Source organism: Antechinus flavipes, chromosome 5 (assembly GCF_016432865.1).
Source record: "Antechinus flavipes isolate AdamAnt ecotype Samford, QLD, Australia chromosome 5, AdamAnt_v2, whole genome shotgun sequence".
NCBI classification, from domain to species: domain Eukaryota; kingdom Metazoa; phylum Chordata; class Mammalia; order Dasyuromorphia; family Dasyuridae; genus Antechinus; species Antechinus flavipes.
In genome coordinates, this window is record NC_067402.1 from 285,484,872 (window position 1) to 285,505,107 (window position 20,236).

The window sequence follows — 20,236 nt, forward strand, 5'->3', positions numbered from 1 at the left end:
AGTTAGCAGTTAGTAAGGATTCCAACAATCCACCCCAAAAGGAAATCGGTGGTAAGAAGGTGGGTCCCAATCGCTATTGCTTACAGTCAGTTGGGGGGAACTCAGGGAGAAGGAGATGAGTCAGACGTGGAGTCCCTCTCTCTTCCTAACATGGGTGTTTACATTATTGGAGATAGACTAATCTCCCTCCTCACCCTGACAGTGAAATCTATTTCCTTTCTTCTCCCATCTCCCCAATCTCCCTCCTCACACTGAAATTTATTTCCCCCTTTTAGAGAGAAGGTAGAGACTATGGGTGAGGAATGATACATACGTAGTAAGACACTGTCCGTGTAATGATTTGGCCCAATCTTGGGATTGGAAGATGGGAGAAGATAGAAACATCCATTGCAGAACGGTTGAACAAGCTGTGGTAGATGGATATTATGAAATACTATTATGCTGTAAGACAGGAAGGAGATGCCTTCAAAGAAGATTTGTAGGAACTGATGTGGAATGAAGTGATCAGAACCAGAAAAACAATTTATACAATAACATTGCAAAGAGAAACAATTGTGAAAGACTTAGGAGCTCTAATCAACACAATGACCCCCACCACCATCATTGCAAAGGACTCTCAATGGAGCCAGCTGTCCATCTCCTGCAGGAGAAGTGATAAGCTCAAGATGCACAATGAGAAACACATCTTTGGACATGAATAATGTTGACATGTGTTTGCTTATCTGGGCAGATTTGTAACAAGGATTTTATTTTCCTTTTTTTCTTTTAAATTACAAGAGGGAGGGAGAAAAAATAAATGTTCGTTAATAGAAAGAAAGAAAAATGTGAGGAGAGCTACAGCCTAGCAATGAGATACCATCAAGGAATTGGTTTATTTTGCCTCAGAAGTAGGGAACTACAGGTGAAAAATGAAACATATGTCATCAGACAAGGACATTGAATTGATTTGTTTCTTAGCTGTTCTTTTTTTTGGATTGGAGACGATGCTACAGAATTTCATGGTAAGGGAGGAAAAGGTGCACTGGGAAATGTCAGCAATGTAAGAAAAACACACCATCAATAAAGTAAGAATGTTTTAATCTCTCCCCAATCCAACCAGCATCTTCCCAGATACCCATCAATCAATCAATTTACCAAATACCTACTATGTACCAGGCCCAGGATCATTATCCTCAGGGACCTCCCTTATTATCCCATATTTCTGATTACTTAGCTCAGCTTTAAGCATACAGTAACCTGTTTCTCCATATCCCAATTCAAATCCATTTCCATTTTTTGGACCAAAACGTAAAGCAAAGCATCCCTGCCTCTTGATACTTCTTTCCTCCCTTACCACCAACCCACATACTTTTTTGCCATCCTAACAGCACACCATAGCTAGGAGGGGGTTTGAAGTCCAATGATGAAAAGGACTTTGAATTTGGAATCAGAAAATGTGGCTTCACTTTTGAAGCTGAGTTGACATACTTTACCCATGTGACCTGAGCAAATTAATTTCCCTCTAAAACCTCAGTTTTCTCCTCTGCAAAATAGGAGACTAAAGCCATATCATTTCCAAGGTCCCTTGTCTGCTCTAGATCCTAGAACTGGAGAAGGATGTCTAGGACAAGAAGAAGGGCCAAAGTGGGAGGGATGGGACTTTTATCTATAGACTCAGCTACTCAATGGACTCTCTTGTTCTTTGGCTCTGTAGCAAGATGCTTTTTTTTGGGGGGAGGGGGGGACTTGTGATTTCTTTGGTGTAAGGAATTCCCAAAGGAAGAAATTCCCTTTATTGATGCAAATTAGCAACTTCTCTGTCACCTAGAGTCTTGGGGGATCCACACAAGTGTCCTAAGATGGGTCCCGGGATATATTCATAACCTTTTGGAAAAGAACCTAATTTTTGACTGATTTCTAATATCTCACTTTATTCTACGGAGAGATGTGCCCAGGTAACAGATATTGATAGACAGCATCAGGAGGACAGAGCTCCAACAAAAGTCTGGGTTAATAAAGAGGGAGTTACAGAATGTCAAGGTAACATGAAATATCAGTAATGGGAAAAAGTGGGAGTGATCTGAAAATATAATCAGATCTAAGAGCCCTTAGAATATGGAATGGCAGAACTGAGAGACAACCCATCCAATCTAATCCTCTCATTTTTCAGGTAAGAAAGGTTTAAAGGAGGACAACTCTGTCCCAAGATTCAACTGAGAGTTTTGCTTTGCCTTTTGAAGACAGACAAGGACCTCCCACTCCATGAAAGTAGAGAAACTTCCTGGACCTTTTTCCCCCAAAAAAATTGTCCCTAATTCTAATCCTGTTTGGATTATTTTACATAGGTTTTCATGGAGCTCAACATTTTCCATCTCTCAACTCAATCTTCCCAGCTTCCTTAGCCACTCAATACTTCAGTAGGTCATCTGCGAGAGATGGCATCCCATGAATAGAGGAAATCAGTAGATGCCTTAGATGATAGCCATTGTCCAAACCCAGACCTCATCCTGAAGGAGGTCGGGAAACAAGACGCTCCACCGTTGGGAATATCCTTGCTCTTCCCTGAGGACCAGAGGACCCTGGAGAGCTCGCTGCAGAAGGATACTTTGAGCTGGAAGTGACCCTTGGATCTTCTATATGTGACCCAGTAACCAAAAGCCTCCCTTGGCCTTTGTCCCAATAAGGAGATGTCAGGAGTCACTAGATAGCCTGCTATGGGCACCAGGAGGTGTCAGGATAGAGGAGACAGTGAAGGGATCGGAACCTGACAAGAAGAACCAACAAAAGAAAAAAATGAGACTCTCTCCTAGCCTTCAACTTCCCCCTTAAGTTACTATCCAATTGCCTGAAACCCAAGTCGTCCCTGTTCCTTCTACTAGGTAAGTGTCTGAGGGACTCCCTTGGATGAGCTACACTAGGAGAACCACATTGCCTGGAGGGCAGGTTTGGCAGGGGGTAAGAGGTGTCAGTCTTGGGGACTGTCATCTCCTATTGAAATTGAGGGGAGGGAGGAGGCAGAGGAATGGTGCTCCCATCTACCCTGGGAATAAATGGAAATATAATTTTATAGGCACCAAAAATCAAAACACATACCCCCATGTAAATTTCCTTCACATCATATTCTATAAGGTTCTCTATTACCCCAAGGGAAAGAATCAGGATCACTATGTATAAGGTAGAGGGAGGAAAATTCAAGTTTCAATATAACAAATCTAATCAGAGGTGTCCAACAATCAAATGGGCTGTCCTGATAGGTATTGAGTTCTCTGTCACTGGAGGTGTTTGAGTGAAAATGAATTGGTCACTTGTATGTAGAGCATGTTAGGGAGGACCTTGCTACTCTAAGAGCTGCCCAGGATAATCCTGAAGGTCCCTTCCAACTCTCTGGTTTCAAAATGCCAATTCTCCCAGTCCTGGTTCCTACTCCAGGTTATCTCCATTGCAAACTCTATCGATCAAGTTGGGGAAATTCTATAGATTAAATCTTTTTCTGATCATTTCTCTCCTCTTAAAATATAATCCCTACTCTTTAGCACCTTGGTCCTTCTTGACTCCACTAAAAGTAACAATCCCAAACTTACCCATATAGCTTTCTTTCCTCTCTAGCCGCATCTACCCTTCTCATCTCCCCCCAACACAATTTCATCCCCTCTGGATCCATCAGAGAAAGACACACCTGGAGGGGTCTTCTTGTGCAGAGAAGGGACCCTCCAGGCCAATGGCATTGAGTTTCTTCTCAAAGATTCCATAACTGAGAGTGACCTAAGTGGAGAGAAACCAAGAGAAGGGTTTGAGGAAGGGAAGGGACACGGGAATAGGATCAGAGAGAAGTGGAAAGGACAATGGCTTTTGGACTTGGATATTGGTTCAAATCTTGCCTTCTTAATGACAACATGTACAATCATGTACAAGTCACTTCATCTCTTCAGGCTTCAATTTCCTCCTCGGCAAAGTGAAAGGGTTGGACTGGATGACTAAGGAGATAAATCTTCCAGTTCTAAATCTTTGATCAATAGCTACTGAAGACCCAGGGCTGTCAAATGATTCAATACTGGAAAATGATAGGATTTTATTTCACAGAAATGACACTAAAGAAGATCCATTTCTCTGTATTTTGCAAATGCACCCTAAGAATTCTGAAGTCTCTCCTCCTGATTTGCAGCAAGAATGTTCTCTTCCTCTATAAGAGTGTAAGCTCTTGTAAAGTAGCCATGGTCTTGTCTTTCTGCTTAATCCCAAGCATTTAGCTGAGTGTCTGACACCAAATAAATGCTCAGTAGTGCATACCCTTTGATCCAGCAGTGCTACTACTGGTCTTATACCCCAAAGAGATACTAAAGAAGGGAAAGGGACCTGTATGTGCCAAAATGTTTGTGGCAACCCTGTTTGTAGTGGCTAGAAACTGGACATTGAATGGATGCCCATCAATTGGAGAATGGCTGGGTAAATTGTGGTATATGAATGTTATGGAATATTATTGTTCTGTAAGAAATGACCAGCGGGATGAATACAGAGAGGCCTGGAGAGACTTACAGGAACTGATGCTGAGTGAAATGAGCAGAACCAGGAGATCATTATATACTTCAACAACGATGTTGTATGAGGATGTATTCTGATGGAAGTGGATTTCTTTGACAAAGAGACCTAACTGAATTTCAATTGATAAATGATGGACAGAAGCAGCTACACCCAAAGAAAGAACACTGGGAAACGAATGCAAACTATCTGCATTTTTGTTTTTCTTCCCAGGTTATTTTTACCTTCTGAATCCAATTCTCCCTGTGCAACAAGAGAACTGTTCAGTTCTGCACACATATATTGTATCTAGGATATACTGCAACATATCTAACATATATAGGACTGCTTGCCATTTAGGGGAGGGGGTGGAGGGAGGGAGGGGAAAAATCGGAACAGAAGCGAGTGCAAGGGATAATGTTGTAAAAAAAAATTACCCTAGCATGGATTCTGTCAATATAAAGTTATTATTAAATAAAATAAAATAAAATATTTTTTAAAAAACAAATAAATGCTCAGTAAATGCTTTTTCACTTACTCATTCCATGATGAGATTCAAGAATGGGACAACTAAGATTTCTTATCATACAACATGGGATCCTGGGACTCGAACATGATATTTGGAAAATCATAAAAAGAAGTGACACAAAGAACAACAAGTTGATGTATAGTGGGAGTAGGGCCATATCATAATACCCATTTTAAGTCTTAAGACTTCATGGAAGAAATGTATAATGGGCTTGCAGCGAGCTGGTGAAAATGAAAAAACCAGTGATGAATAGCTTCAATCCATAAACCAATAGTCACATACTAAGAGCCTGCTATATACCAGGAATGAGGAATAAAAAGACAAAAATGAGACAATTGCTTCCTAAAAAGAGCTTATATTCTCTTCGGGAGACAACATGTCCACATCAACCAAGAAATCCATGAACATTTATTAATTGCCTCCTGTGTACCCAGGAGCTGTGGGTGCCCAAAGAATGAAACCATCTCTACCCCCAATATGTTTACTTTCTGGACTATTAAAAGAATCAGGAACAGATTTTCTGTCTATTAAGTGGCTCTTCTTTGGGGGATTGTGGAAAGATGCAGACCATGAAATACCCACACAAAAGAGAGACTAAAGAAGGGAAAGGGACCTGTATGTGCCAAAATGTTTGTGGCAACCCTGTTTGTAGTGGCTAGAAACTGGACATTGAATGGATGCCCATCAATTGGAGAATGGCTGGGTAAATTGTGGTATATGAATGTTATGGAATATTATTGTTCTGTAAGAAATGACCAGCGGGATGAATACAGAGAGGCCTGGAGAGACTTACAGGAACTGATGCTGAGTGAAATGAGCAGAACCAGGAGATCATTATATACTTCAACAACGATGTTGTATGAGGATGTATTCTGATGGAAGTGGATTTCTTTGACAAAGAGACCTAACTGAATTTCAATTGATAAATGATGGACAGAAGCAGCTACACCCAAAGAAAGAACACTGGGAAACGAATGCAAACTATCTGCATTTTTGTTTTTCTTCCCAGGTTATTTTTACCTTCTGAATCCAATTCTCCCTGTGCAACAAGAGAACTGTTCAGTTCTGCACACATATATTGTATCTAGGATATACTGCAACATATCTAACATATATAGGACTGCTTGCCATTTAGGGGAGGGGGTGGAGGGAGGGAGGGGAAAAATCGGAACAGAAGCGAGTGCAAGGGATAATGTTGTAAAAAAAAATTACCCTAGCATGGATTCTGTCAATATAAAGTTATTATTAAATAAAATAAAATAAAATATTTTTTAAAAAACAAATAAATGCTCAGTAAATGCTTTTTCACTTACTCATTCCATGATGAGATTCAAGAATGGGACAACTAAGATTTCTTATCATACAACATGGGATCCTGGGACTCGAACATGATATTTGGAAAATCATAAAAAGAAGTGACACAAAGAACAACAAGTTGATGTATAGTGGGAGTAGGGCCATATCATAATACCCATTTTAAGTCTTAAGACTTCATGGAAGAAATGTATAATGGGCTTGCAGCGAGCTGGTGAAAATGAAAAAACCAGTGATGAATAGCTTCAATCCATAAACCAATAGTCACATACTAAGAGCCTGCTATATACCAGGAATGAGGAATAAAAAGACAAAAATGAGACAATTGCTTCCTAAAAAGAGCTTATATTCTCTTCGGGAGACAACATGTCCACATCAACCAAGAAATCCATGAACATTTATTAATTGCCTCCTGTGTACCCAGGAGCTGTGGGTGCCCAAAGAATGAAACCATCTCTACCCCCAATATGTTTACTTTCTGGACTATTAAAAGAATCAGGAACAGATTTTCTGTCTATTAAGTGGCTCTTCTTTGGGGGATTGTGGAAAGATGCAGACCATGAAATACCCACACAAAAGAGAGACTATCTTAGAACATGGAATATCAGAGCTGGAAAAAATTGATATTCATTAGAAAGAGGACCTGAGGTCAAATTTCAACTTTTATAGTTACAGCTTTGTAACTTAAAACCTCAGTCTCCCACTTTGTAAAATGAAGGGTTGAACTATTTGGTCTCTGGGAGCCCTTTCAGCTATACTTCTAAGATTCTAAGACCTCAAAACATAGAACTTTAAAGTTGAGAGGAAGAGCCCTTCTATTCCCAAACTCTCTTTTTATAGAATTGGGAAATGAGACAAGAGAGTTGTGACTTACTCAAAGTTATACGGTGAGTTAGTAAAAGAGGCATCCCAATAGGACACAGGAATAAAAAGATTTGATATCCCCACTGCAGGGATAGTCCTTGATCCATTTGTAATTCTTCCACCTGCGAATCCATTTCTCATTTTTCCCGCCTCTCCCAACTCACCTGATTTGGGAGCTGGGCAGCCCCAAGAACCTGCAGGTTCTCCAGATGGGAGTGAAACAGAGGGCTGGGGAGCAGGCGGCGCCCCAGCTTGGACTCAACGATGTAACCCACAGTGCAGTCATCTGGTAGTCGGATACTAGTAGAAGTGCTCAGGAAATTGGAGCCACTGGGAAAAGAAGAACAAACTCTCTTGTTGAGTCACTTGAGACAAAACCCAAAGTAGACTTAGCTGGTTTTGGCTCATAGTCATCCTTCAAAGCCCTCCTCCTTCTTGAAGCATTTCATGATCACCTCTGCTCCCTCTTATCAGATGACCCTCATCTCGTTTAAATATCCAAATATCCAATATATCAATGATCCAAAATATCAATAGACTGAGGCCCAGGAAGGTTGTTACTTGTCCAAGATCACTCAGCTAGAAGGAGGGAATTTCCTGTCCTGAGTTCAGAACTCTTCATTGCAGTATCCTATATCATCCAATCTGATAATCCTCAACATTCTTTGACATAAAGTCTTATGATATCTGTAAGTCAATGAGCATTTATCAAGTCCTTACTGTGTGTCAGGCCACGTGCTAAACACATTTCAAAAAAAATTGAAAGACATTGTTGTCTTGCTCCATTTTGAAATGAGTAAACTGAGGCCCAGAGGAAAGAAACACAAAGTCGTATAGGTAGGCTCATAGATGTAGAGCTAGAAGGTAATTTGGAGATCATCTAGTCCAATAACTTTATTTTACATATGAGAAAGTACCTCCTGTTACAGAAGAAACTTCCTCCTAGCCCCAATATCCAAAGATACCATCTAGCTGTACACTCTCTGGTCATCCCTTGGGGGTGTCTGCTCACCTGGCCCATGGCACCATTTTCCTGGCCAATTTTCGGTTGATACAGAAGCCAGCTCCACCTGTGGCAAACCAAAATCGTACTGGCCTCTGAGGGAGAAAAGAGCACACAGTGGAATTGGTTAGGGATTTATGGGACCTAGAACATGACTAGATTCTTCAAATCCCCCCAACCAGAGCAGTCGTGTGGCTCTACATGAGAAATATCCCAATGGTCCCATCTCCCAGTCTCCCCGAAAACAATAGGATAGTAGAGTGGAAAGAACATTGAATCTGGAATCAAATACCTTAGATTCACAATTTATCTCTGATGCTTTGGATAAATAACTCTCTATGTGAGCCTCAGTTTCCTCATCTGTACATGACTGGACTGGACCAGATGATCTCAAAGGTTCCTTCCCAAGTCAAACATTCTATAAGCATATAAAGACCATTTCTACCCCAAGAACTCAGCTTCTATGAAATCCTTCTCTTCCAAGAAGCTTTTCCTGACACCTCCAGCTTTCCTACCCAGCCACTGTGAGTAGCCCTCTTTCACCCCAGAATCTCGTGTTTCTGAGCTTCCTGTGTTTCTCCACCCAGGCAACTCCCATCAATTGGCAACTTCCACTGTCTACAATTCCTCCTTCCTGCTCTAGATTAAGCCATAGAATCATGTATTCTCATCTCAACTGGGCCACCATTGCTATGTTATCTTTCTTATAGACATTTCTTACCTATTATCTATCATACTTCCCACATTTTTTCCGTCTTCTATCTATAAGGAGCCCTTACTATCCATTGACCTCATAGTAATCCCCCATAATACCTTTTTACTGAGAAAATTGTGGCCATCTGGTGGGAAACTGATTTAACTATCCCCTCAATAACTCTAAAACTCTCAGTATCTCACCCATCTTCTCCTCCTTCCCACAAATTTTAAGAGATGGAGTGGTCATTCCTTTTGCCAAGGCTATTGGTATATTCCATTTTATATGCTCCATCTCAGATCCTGGTTCTGATACTTATTTCCTATGTGGGTTGGGGAAGGTTACTTAACATCTCTGGGTCTCAGTTTCCTATTCTGTAAAATGAAAGAGTTAAGCTAGAAAACTCTAATATCCCTTCCAGCTCTGACTCTAATCATGTTCTAATTCTCCCCCTTGCCTTTGTTTCATCAATCATCCCTTCCTCTCAGGCGTCCTTCTTCTTGGCTCTTTTCCCCAAAGACTATAAATATATTCAGGGCTTCCCCAAACTAAAAAAAGGAGGAACAAAATTAAGCTTCCTTGACCTTGACCATCTGCTTAATAAATACTTTGTCATTCCTTCCTTCTCTCCTCCCCTTCCTTGCCAAAATCCTAGAAAGAGCCGTCAACACGAACTGCTTCCATTGACTTCCTCACCACCCACTCATTCCTCAAATCTTCACAGTCTGGCTTCCATCCCCCCAATCAACCACAATCGCTCTCTCCAAAATCAGTAATGACTTCTAGATTGACAAATCTAAGGACCCTTTTCATTTGCCTTGACCTCATGTGACTTGCCTAAGACATCTGACACTCTTGATCTTGACCCCATTTCCTCTCTTGGTTTCTCAGCACCATTTGCCAAACTTTTTTCCTTCTGATTCCTTGACTTTAAGTTTGCCACTTTGGCCCTAACTTGCTATAAGACCTTGGGTTAAAATAATAATAGTAAATATGTTCTCTCCCCCTAACTATCCTTGAAAATTTCAGTCATAGGGAGCAAAGTCAAGATGGTGGAGTAAAAGCAAAAGTTTCTCAAGACTCAAGTCATAATCTACACTAACCTTGCACAATCATGACAAACAGAATTATTACCCAGATATAATATTGATCCATAAAACTTAAAGGACAATGATTTTAATAAGTGTCACATACTAAAAACTCATAATCTCCAGCCTACATGGGGTGAAAAGCTTTCAAAATATAGATCTTTCTCCCACTAAATCTGTTTGAACATAAAACTCGGTGCTTCATTTCTGTGCACTAAACCTGGAATAACTTGACATTTTCCTATGTAACTACTGACCTTGATAAAGTAGCACTCATGGGCAATGGTTTTATTCCATTTTACATTTTGTTTTATGGAAAATCCAAATGAAAACTTTCTCCATATCTCCACCAAAGAATCACCCCTGTTAAAAATGGGATCCACAATGACTTTTGTAACATTTGTCAAATAAAGTTCCCTGAATTAACAAACAAAAAGATATAGGGCTCTCCCGAGTGAGGAAAATCCTTCTACCTATCTAGGTTGGCACTTCCTCTGCCACTTAAAGTCTTAGAGCACTCAGTGGTTAAGTGGTTTTCCCAGAGTTACACAATCAGCACGAATCAGAAATGAAACTGGAGCAGTCTTCCTGACTGCTCAGTCAGCCCTTTATCCAGTAGGTTGCATTAAACACTAAACAAAGCAAGGTATCAGCTCGTCCCAGGACAATTTCTAACTGAACTGCATTTTAAAAAAAAAAAATGAGAAGGAGATGATAATAATCAAAGTAGCTTACATGTTTATAACACTTAGATGTTTACAAAATCTTGTACACACACACACACACACACACACACACACACACACACAGAGGGCCTCATTTAATCCTCACAATAGATGTATTTTTCCTCACTTTTTACAGGCGAGGAAACTAAGGCTCAGAAAGGGAAGGTTTAATTAAGGCACGGCAAGGGAATAAGTATTTATATGGCACCTATCATTCAGCTAGATGTTGACCTGGACCCAAGAGGGTTTGAGTTCAAATGTGACCCACCAATTTATTAGTTATATGCCTCTGGGTAAGTCACTTAACCATTTTTGCTTTAGTTTCCTCATCTGTCAAATAAGCTGAAGGAGAAAATGGCAAACCACTCCAGTATCTAAAAAAACCCTAAATGGAGTCAGGAAGAGATGGATATGGCTACAGTACCAGGCACTATATTAAGTACTTTACAAATATCTCATTTAATCATCACAACAAATCTTTGAGGTAGGGGCTGTCATTATCCCTATTTGACAACCAAGGAAACTGAGGCAAACAGAGATTTAAGTGCTGCAGGGTCATATAGCTAGCAAGTATCTGAGATTATATGTCTAAGATAAAATTTGAACCCAAGTTTCCTTGACTTCAAATCTATCATTCTATTCATTGTTCTATGATGAGCAAGTCATTTCCACTCTCTGATTGACATCAAGTCAACCTCTTCAGTCTATAGATAAACCTGTATGAGTCAAGTGACTTACTGAAAGTCACAAGGCAACACAAAGCATAAGTAATATTTGAACTCAGGTCCTCTGACCCCAGAGGCAATGCTCATTCTGCTGTGCAATGCTTATGGCTGCTAAGTCCCCATTCCCCATTCTTCTAATCGATGAGCCTGTGGTATTGAAAGATTCCCTTCTCTCTCCTCCCCGAGAACTCCCAGCCAATGTAGCCAGTGAGGGACAGCACTAACCGTCTGGTTGTTGGGCATTGGCTCTGAAGCCATGATGGGCCTGTCCAAACTGGGTTTCCCAACATACACATCCGAGGTGGGTGAGAAGGAGGACAGGAGCTTCAGCAGGGCCTTTGGGTTCAGGTAGTTGTCATCATCCAAGTGGCAGAACCAACTGGGAGAAGAGACAGACACAATAATCTCTTGGGGCAGAATCTGGAATCCCCAGTCCCGCTAGCTTCACACCAAGGTAGTGATATGACCTCTTACATGAGATGGAGGGAATGATAACTGAGAATTGAGCGAAGGAGGCTAACTGGCTAGACAATGGTTTTCCAGAAAAAGAGCTGAAGAACTTAATGGACCATAAACAAAAGAGTCACAGAATGGTGGAGGGCCTCATAAAATGAATGAAAAAGCCTTTATTTAGCACTTACTGGTGTAATGAGACAGCCCCACCTTTCAAGGAAATCACATTCTAATTGGGAGAGATCACACATACAGGAGGGTTCAGACTCATTGTAGGATAAAAAAGACATGGATATCCTAAGAGTACTTTGGTGGGACAATAGCCTTTTGGAAGCAGTACACTCTGCCTTCAAGAAGAGTTTTGATGACATATTAGAGGGACAGATTCTCAGATCTGGCATCTGAGGCTCCCTTTAGTTCTGGGGTCTTAGATTTCTGGGTGAGTATATTCCTTTCTTTCTTTCTGGAAAAGCCTCTCCACTTTGCAGCAATCTCTCTTTCTGGTTTCAATTCCACAAGGAACAAATTATTCCTCCCAGGCTAAAGTTCTCACCTCTAATCTCATTATCGAGTTGCTAACTCAAGGCCTCTGAGGGCTGATGGGTAGATTAGCTGATTCCTCCCAATGTCTTCCTTTATAACTCGACTTTGGGACTCCCCCAGATATTTGCTGCTCTGCCTGTTTTCACTATTAGATTTTAAGCTCCTTGAGAGCAGAGACTGTTCTTTTAACTAATTGTACCCCCCGCAGTACACTAGCCCATAGTAGGAACTTAATAAATGTTTTGACAATGGAATTGGATTTGATTTTGAGATCTATTAGGATGTGATGAGAGAATTGAATATGAGGCTTTGGGCCAAAAAGACAGAGAAAGGATGGGAGGGATGGAAGCCTTCTTCAAAGTCTCAGCATATAGTAAACCAAAGGGGAGAAAAGACAGACACAATAATCTCTTGGGGCAGAATCTGGAATCCCCAGTCCCGCTAGCCTCACACCAAGGTAGTGATATGACCTCTTACATGAGATGGAGGGAATGATAACTGAGAATTGAGCGAAGGAGGCTAACTGGCTAGACAATGGTTTTCCAGAAAAAGAGCTGAAGAACTTAATGGACCATAAACAAAAGAGTCACAGAATGGTGGAGGGCCTCATAAAATGAATGAAAAAGCCTTTATTTAGCACTTACTGGTGTAATGAGACAGCCCCACCTTTCAAGGAAATCACATTCTAATTGGGAGAGATCACACATACAGGAGGGTTCAGACTCATTGTAGGATAAAAAAGACATGGATATCCTAAGAGTACTTTGGTGGGACAATAGCCTTTTGGAAGCAGTACACTCTGCCTTCAAGAAGAGTTTTGATGACATATTAGAGGGACAGATTCTCAGATCTGGCATCTGAGGCTCCCTTTAGTTCTGGGGTCTTAGATTTCTGGGTGAGTATATTCCTTTCTTTCTTTCTGGAAAAGCCTCTCCACTTTGCAGCAATCTCTCTTTCTGGTTTCAATTCCACAAGGAACAAATTATTCCTCCCAGGCTAAAGTTCTCACCTCTAATCTCATTATCGAGTTGCTAACTCAAGGCCTCTGAGGGCTGATGGGTAGATTAGCTGATTCCTCCCAATGTCTTCCTTTATAAGTCGACTTTGGGACTCCCCCAGACATTTGCTGCTCTGCCTGTTTTCACTATTAGATTTTAAGCTCCTTGAGACCAGAGACTGTTCTTTTAACTAATTGTACCCCCCACAGTACACTACCCCATAGTAGGAACTTAATAAATGTTTTGACAATCGAATTGGATTTGATTTTGAGATCTATTAGGATGTGATGAGAGAATTGAATATGAGGCTTTGGGCCAAAAAGACCGAGAAAGGATGGGAGGGATGGAAGCCTTCTTCAAAGTCTCAGCATATAGTAAACCAAAGGGGAGGGCAGATCCCAGACATTTTAAAACAGATAAGATTTGTCCTTCATGTTCCCTCCCACTGAGAATCAATTCCTTTGTGGAAAACGTTTATTACATCCAGAGAGAGGACTATGGAGATTGAATGTGGTTTAAAGCACAGTACTTCCACCTTTTTGTTTCTTTCTCAAGTGTTTTTTTCCCTCTTTTTGTTCTGATTTTTCTTGCACAACTTAACAAACATGAAAATGTATTTAAAAGAATTGCACATATTTAATCTATAGCATATTAATTGCTGTCTTAAGGAGAGGGAGAGATAAGAGAGATGGAGAAAAAATTATAACACAAAATTTTACAGAAATGTATGTTAAAAGCCATCTTTATACATATTTGGAAAAATAAAATATTTGGGGGGGGGGGGAGAATGAATGCCCTCTCTCATTTTGCTCTCTGACCACCTAGAAAATAAAATATAGCACCAATCAATGCTCCAAATTCCCTTTTATCATATCCAAATCCCCCTTCCTCCATTTTACAGACAAGGAGAAAATTAATCTGAGATTAAAGTGTCTTGGCCAGCATGACAGCTAGAATCTCAGGCAGAATAGAAATCAGGTCTTCCTGAGCCCAATTCCTGCTCTCTTTCCACTGCATCAGTTAGATGTGTGGTATTGGAAGGAAGGATGAGAAAATCTGGATTTAAATTCAAAGTCTGATACTTATAGATTATCAATTTAGAAAAGTCACTGAACTCTCTGGTTCAGTTACCCCCAGGCCAAATGAAAGCAATGGCGTTATTAGTACCTCAGGACTATTTCAAAAAAAAAAAAAAAGTACTATTTTTAAAAGTAAATGAGCAATGTTCTCTTTCCCAAATTTCCCTTTTCTAAGCGTGTTCTGTCTCCTAATGAAAGTGTAAGCTCTCCGAGGGCAGAGGCTGTTTCTCTTTCTTATTTGTAGCCCTGTCACTTAACATAGGACTTTGCACAAAGGAAGGGTTTAATAAATGCTTTTCCATCCCGATTCATTCCATTCCTTCAGTGTGGAGGCTCCCAGCCAACAGTCAAGAGGAAAGCCATCTAATTAAATGAATTCACACTGAGCTGTGAACAATCAATAACAGCCAGAAATTAGAAACAGAAGTTCTCCCTCCCCGAGACCATCTTCATTTCTTTAAAAGAAATTCTATTCATCCTTCATGACCCAGCTTAGGAGCCCCCTCCCCTGAGAAGCCCTCCCTGGCTACTCCAGTACATCTGAGCCCCCCCTCCCTATGGATTGCTAACGTGTGTATAATCTATGTTGTTTATCAGGCCAGAAGCACAGAATACAGGAATGTCCCAAACTAAAAAGAAACAGCCAGTCAATGTAGTCTAACCCCAACAAGTTATATAGATGAGGGAAGTGGCCAGAGAGGAAGTGATTTGCCTTAGTAACAGTTAGCTAGCATCCATTCATCAAGCACCAGGCACTCTTAAGTGATTTTTCTATCATCTCATTTTATCCTCACAACAACAGTGGGAGGTAGGAACTGTTATTATCCCTACTTTATGGTTGAAGAAACTGAGGGAAATAAGTGACTTGCTCAGTGTTTTACACCTGTCTGGGGCAGGATTTAAACACAGTTCTTTCTGACTTTAGGCCCAGAATTCCATCCACTGAATTACTTAACTGTTTCTCATCAAGCCAGAGCTAAAAATTCATATCTTCTTTCCTCATATTCCACTGACATACAAAGGATATGAACAGACAATTTTTAGATGAAGAAGCCATTTATAGTCACATAAAAAAAAGTTCTAAATCCCTATTAATTAGAGAAATATAAATTAAGACAACTTTGAGGTACCACTTCACATCTCTAAGATTAGCTAAAATGACAGGGAAGGATAATGATAAATGTTGGAGGGAATATGGGGAAACTGGAATACTAATGCATTGTTGGTAGAATTGTGAAATGATCCAACCATTCTGTAGTGCCATTTGGAACTGTGCCCAAAGGGCTATAAAATTACATGTCCTTTGATACAGCAATATCACGTTATTCTTGTATTCCAAAGAGATCATAAAAGGGGGGAAGAACTCACATGTACAAAAATGTTTGTCACAGCTCTTTTTGTGGTAGCAAAGAATTGGAAAATGAATGGATGCCCATCAATTGGGGAATGGCTGAACAAGTTGTGGTATATGAAAGTAATGGAATATTATTGTCTATAAAAATGATGAATAAGCTGATTTTAGAAAAGCCTGGAAAGACTTATATGAACTGATCCTGAGTAAAGTAAGTACAACCAGGAAAGCATTCAATAGCAAGATTGTGGGATGATCATCTGTGATTAACTTAGCTCTCCACAGTAATGCAGTGATCCAAGGCAATTCTAATAAATTGTGGATCCACATCCACATCCAGAGAGAGAGAGAGAACTCTAAAAATGAAATGTAGATCAAAAAACACTATTTTCACCTTTTCTTTCCTCTGCTTTTTATAGTTCTTTCTTGTGGTTTTTCCTTTTTGTTCTGATTTTTCTCTCCCAAGGTGATTCATATGAAAATGATTTTTTTTAATGTTTAAAAAATGGTTTTTTAAATAATGAATTTGAAAAAAATTCAAAATAAATAAGAGAATCCAGTGACATAGCTTCCTAATTCTCTCTACCAAACATGTACAGAGCTTATGAAGCTTCTAATCAGTGGATAGAATACAAAGCTTAGAGCTGAGACCCAAGTTCAAATCCTATTTCAAGCAGTTATTAGATGTGTGACCCTGAATAAGTCATTTAACTACTCTCAATCTCAATTTACTCATCTGTAAAATGGAGGGATTAGAACTACATTTTAAAGAATTCAGCTTTATTTTATTTTCAATTTCAAATTATCCCCTTTTCTCTTTCTCCTTTCCAATCTATTGAGAAGAGAAGAAAAACAAATCCATCACAAAATTGTGGAATCGTGCAAGATAAATTTGGAAATTAACTATGGAAAGAAAGAAAAAAGAAAGAATGGAAGGAAGTAACAGAAAGAAAAAGAAAGAGCAAAAGAAAGAATAGAAAAGAAAGGAACAAGGCAAGGAAGGAGGGAGGGAAGGGAAGGAAGGGAGGAAGAAAGATAGGGAAGAGAAGAAGGGAAGGAGGAAGAAAGGGAAGGAGAAAGAAAGAGAAAGAGGAAGAAGGAAGGAAGGAAGGAAGGAAGGAAGGAAGGAAGGAAGGAAGGAAGGAAGGAAGGAAGGAAGGAAGGAAGGAAGGAAAAGAGGGAGGGAGGAACAAATAAAAGAAGGAAGGGAGGGAGGGAGGGGAGAGAGAGGCAGGGAGGGAGGAAGAAAAAATATGCTTTAGTCTATACTCTAGTTCTATTAGTTTTTCATCTGGACATGGTTACCATGTTTCATCACGAGTCCTTTGGAATTATGGTTGGTCATTGTGCTGATCAGAGGTGCTAAGGTCTTTCAAAGTTAATTACTTTTACAATATTGCTACTGTTAGATAAATTGTGCTCTTGTTTCTGTTCATTTTCCTTCGGTTCCTACAACAGCTCTGAAAGCCTTAAGAACTCTGATGCAGTGACCAACTTTGATTCCAGAAGACCAAGAATGAAATGTGCAACTTCCCTCTTCACAGAGAGGTGATGGACTCAAGATCTACAGTTAGACAACATTTGGGGCATACAAAGTGGAACCAGGTAAATGGCACAATGCATGCAGGCTCTAAATTTAGGAAGATTCATCTTCCTCAGTTGAAATCTGTGTGACTTACTAGCTGTGTGACCCTGAGCAAGTCACTTTATCCTATTTGTTTGTTTCCTCACCTGTAAAACCAATCAGAAGGGGAAACGGCAAAGCACTCCAATATCGATGCCAAGAAAACTCCAAATGGAGTTATAAAGAATCAGACACAAATGAAACAATTGAGCAACAATAACAATGTGGGACTTTGTTTCGCTTGACTGGGAATATTTATTACAAGGTTTTTGTTTTTTTCTTTTTTCTATTTTTTTTTTCAAGAAAGAGGAAGTGGAGAAACAATAAATCTTTATTCATTGAAAAAAAATTTAACTTAAAAAAAAGGGAGGATTGGATCTGATGACCTGATGTCCCTTCCATCTCTAAATCTACAATCCAATTATCTAAGTGTCCACAAAGAAATATAACACCAAGAAAAAGGTGACCTGTGTCATGAGGGGAGGGGTGACATAAAGGCAGATGGAGAAGAGCTCACACACTGAGGAGAGGGAGTATCAAAGACCAATTCATGGACATCTCTGCCCTCTCAGCCCACTTCCACTTCCCAGAAGCCCTTGTGTCCCTCAAAACTGGTCCATAGCATCTTTTCTTTCATGGAAAAGCCTTTCTTTATCCCCTCCCAATAGTGAGTGCCTTCATTTTCCCCCTCAAATACACCATGTATGCATCTCATCCACCCCTTGTATATGTTTATTTAGTTACAGCTTTTCTCCCCTAGTAAAATAGGAGCTTCTTGAGAGCAGGATCTATTTCATTTTTTGTCTTGGTAGCCCCAGTACCTAGCATATAGTAGGGATATAATAAATGCTTGTTGATGCATGGTCAGTAAGCTAGCTACTTATTCATCCAGCCATGTGCTCATTCGAGATAAGAGACAAGAGTGGGAATAAATAGGGTCCCTGCCCTCAAAAAGCTCCCATTCTTTTGATGAAGGCTAAAACCACTCAGCCTCAGCTAAGAATCCCCTGGGTCCATAATCATCCCACCTCACTTGGGGCAGGACCCTACCCAACACCACCCAAACCCCCTCACCTCAGCCCACTGGCCAGGAAGGCATCAAATTCTGCTGCCATTTTGCAGGACAAGGCTGGGTGGCTGTGCTCAGCAGAGCAATTTGTGACCACAAGATGAGGCCCTGGAGAAAAGACAGGAAAATCAGTGAAAAGGGGGCTCTCTGTACCTTCGCTCCATTGCCCCTTGCTAGGGCTGTGTTTCAACAGTCTTGTCACCCCCAGAATTTCGGGCTCAGGTGCTGAGTGAATGGGATTCGTTTCTCTGCTCGGAGGTGGAATAATATTCTGACTCACAGAAATGCAGAATGGGAAGGGAGCTTGGTCTGCACCTGGGATCCATGAATTCATCAGCGTGGGGAAACTCCCTCCACCTGTGGAGCTCAACAACTTGTAATTTACTGGGTTGCCAATAGATGAAGTGTCTCTCATCAGTTTATGACAGAAGCACTTGAATCTAGGTCTTTCTCACTCCAAGGCCAGTCCTTTAAGGAAAGAACTTTAGAACATGGAATGTCAGGGTCAAGAGGGACCCTAGAAGAGAAAGTGTCAGAGCTGATAGGGTCTCAATACAGAGGATGTCAGATCTGGGAGGGAGATTAGAACAGGGGATGTCAGGGCTGGGAGGGGGTTTAGAACAGGGGATGTCAGAGTTGGGAGGGAGCTTAGAACAGGGGATGTCAGAGCTGGGAGGGAGCTTAGAACAGGGGATGTCGGGACTGGGAGGGAGCTTAGAACAGGGGATGTCAGGGCTGGGAGGGAGTTTAGAACAGGGGATGTCAGAGCTGAGGAGCTTAGAACAGGGGATGTCAGGGCTAGAAAGGACCTTAGAACAAGGGATGTCAGAATTGGGAAGGACATCAGAATTATCTAGTGTAAATCTTCTCCTTTTAAATATCAGCAGGACTGAAGTTTAGAAAGTGATTTTCCCAACATGTTCTATCTTATTAGGTAACAGAGCTAAGACTCACTTTCAGATTCTCCAATGATCATTTCATCTTTATCTCCCTCCCCCAATCCTAGCCATGCTGCTTCCCCTCCCCACTCTCCCTCTGCTTCCTAAGGCATCATCCCTCCTCCTCATAACTCACAAGATCAGTCCCATCTTGTGTTGAAGGGAAAACCAGGTACCAAAGGAGTGTCATCCCCTTTCCCTCAGAGAATGGTCACTCCTCAAAATGGTCCCAGAGCTAATAACTCTAACTTTGGGGGGGAGGGGAATCAGATTCCCCAAAACTCTCCTCACTTAGTCATTGGTATAACTATTTAAGACACATCCTGGATTCTTTTCTAGATAAATCTATATCCTATTACATCAGGGAAAGGAAACGACAAGTATTTATAGAATATTTACTATGTCCCAAGCACTGTACTCTACAATCATCTCATTTGATCCTCACAGCTCAGGGAAAGAGGTATTATTATGAACCCCATTTTACAGTTGAGAAAACTGAGGCAATGGAGGAGAGGAGGCGCTCCCCTCCCATCACTCTTCCCCAAGTACTGTGTCAAGGATTCCCATGTACCCACCTCAGAGCCTCAGGGCCAGGAAGCAGCAGAGAACAAAGGAAAAAGCAATCTGGGCAACTCAAGTCAGAGATCCTGAGTTCTACTTATTACCTACAAAGTCAAAGGCCTTTTATGTCCCCCTCATCATCAGATTAGGAAACTACAGTCTCGTTTCAACTTTCAGTCCCATA

The 20,236-nt window shown here is 40.7% G+C and overlaps 1 protein-coding gene across 1 annotated transcript in view; it reads right to left on the reverse strand.

Moving 5' to 3' along the window:
- Positions 1 to 1,060: 1,060 nt before the first annotated feature.
- Positions 1,061 to 20,236, reverse strand: part of MFNG (MFNG O-fucosylpeptide 3-beta-N-acetylglucosaminyltransferase) — a 29,260-nt gene continuing 10,084 nt past the window's right edge. The window contains exons 3-8 of the mRNA XM_051961835.1: positions 18,559 to 18,661; positions 11,662 to 11,815; positions 8,214 to 8,299; positions 7,366 to 7,531; positions 3,656 to 3,741; positions 1,061 to 2,743 (exon numbers count right to left, since the gene is read on the reverse strand). Of these exons, the coding sequence (XP_051817795.1) occupies positions 2,692 to 2,743; positions 3,656 to 3,741; positions 7,366 to 7,531; positions 8,214 to 8,299; positions 11,662 to 11,815; positions 18,559 to 18,661 (647 nt within the window). The 3' untranslated portion in view covers positions 1,061 to 2,691. The remainder of the gene's footprint in view (positions 2,744 to 3,655; positions 3,742 to 7,365; positions 7,532 to 8,213; positions 8,300 to 11,661; positions 11,816 to 18,558; positions 18,662 to 20,236) is intronic.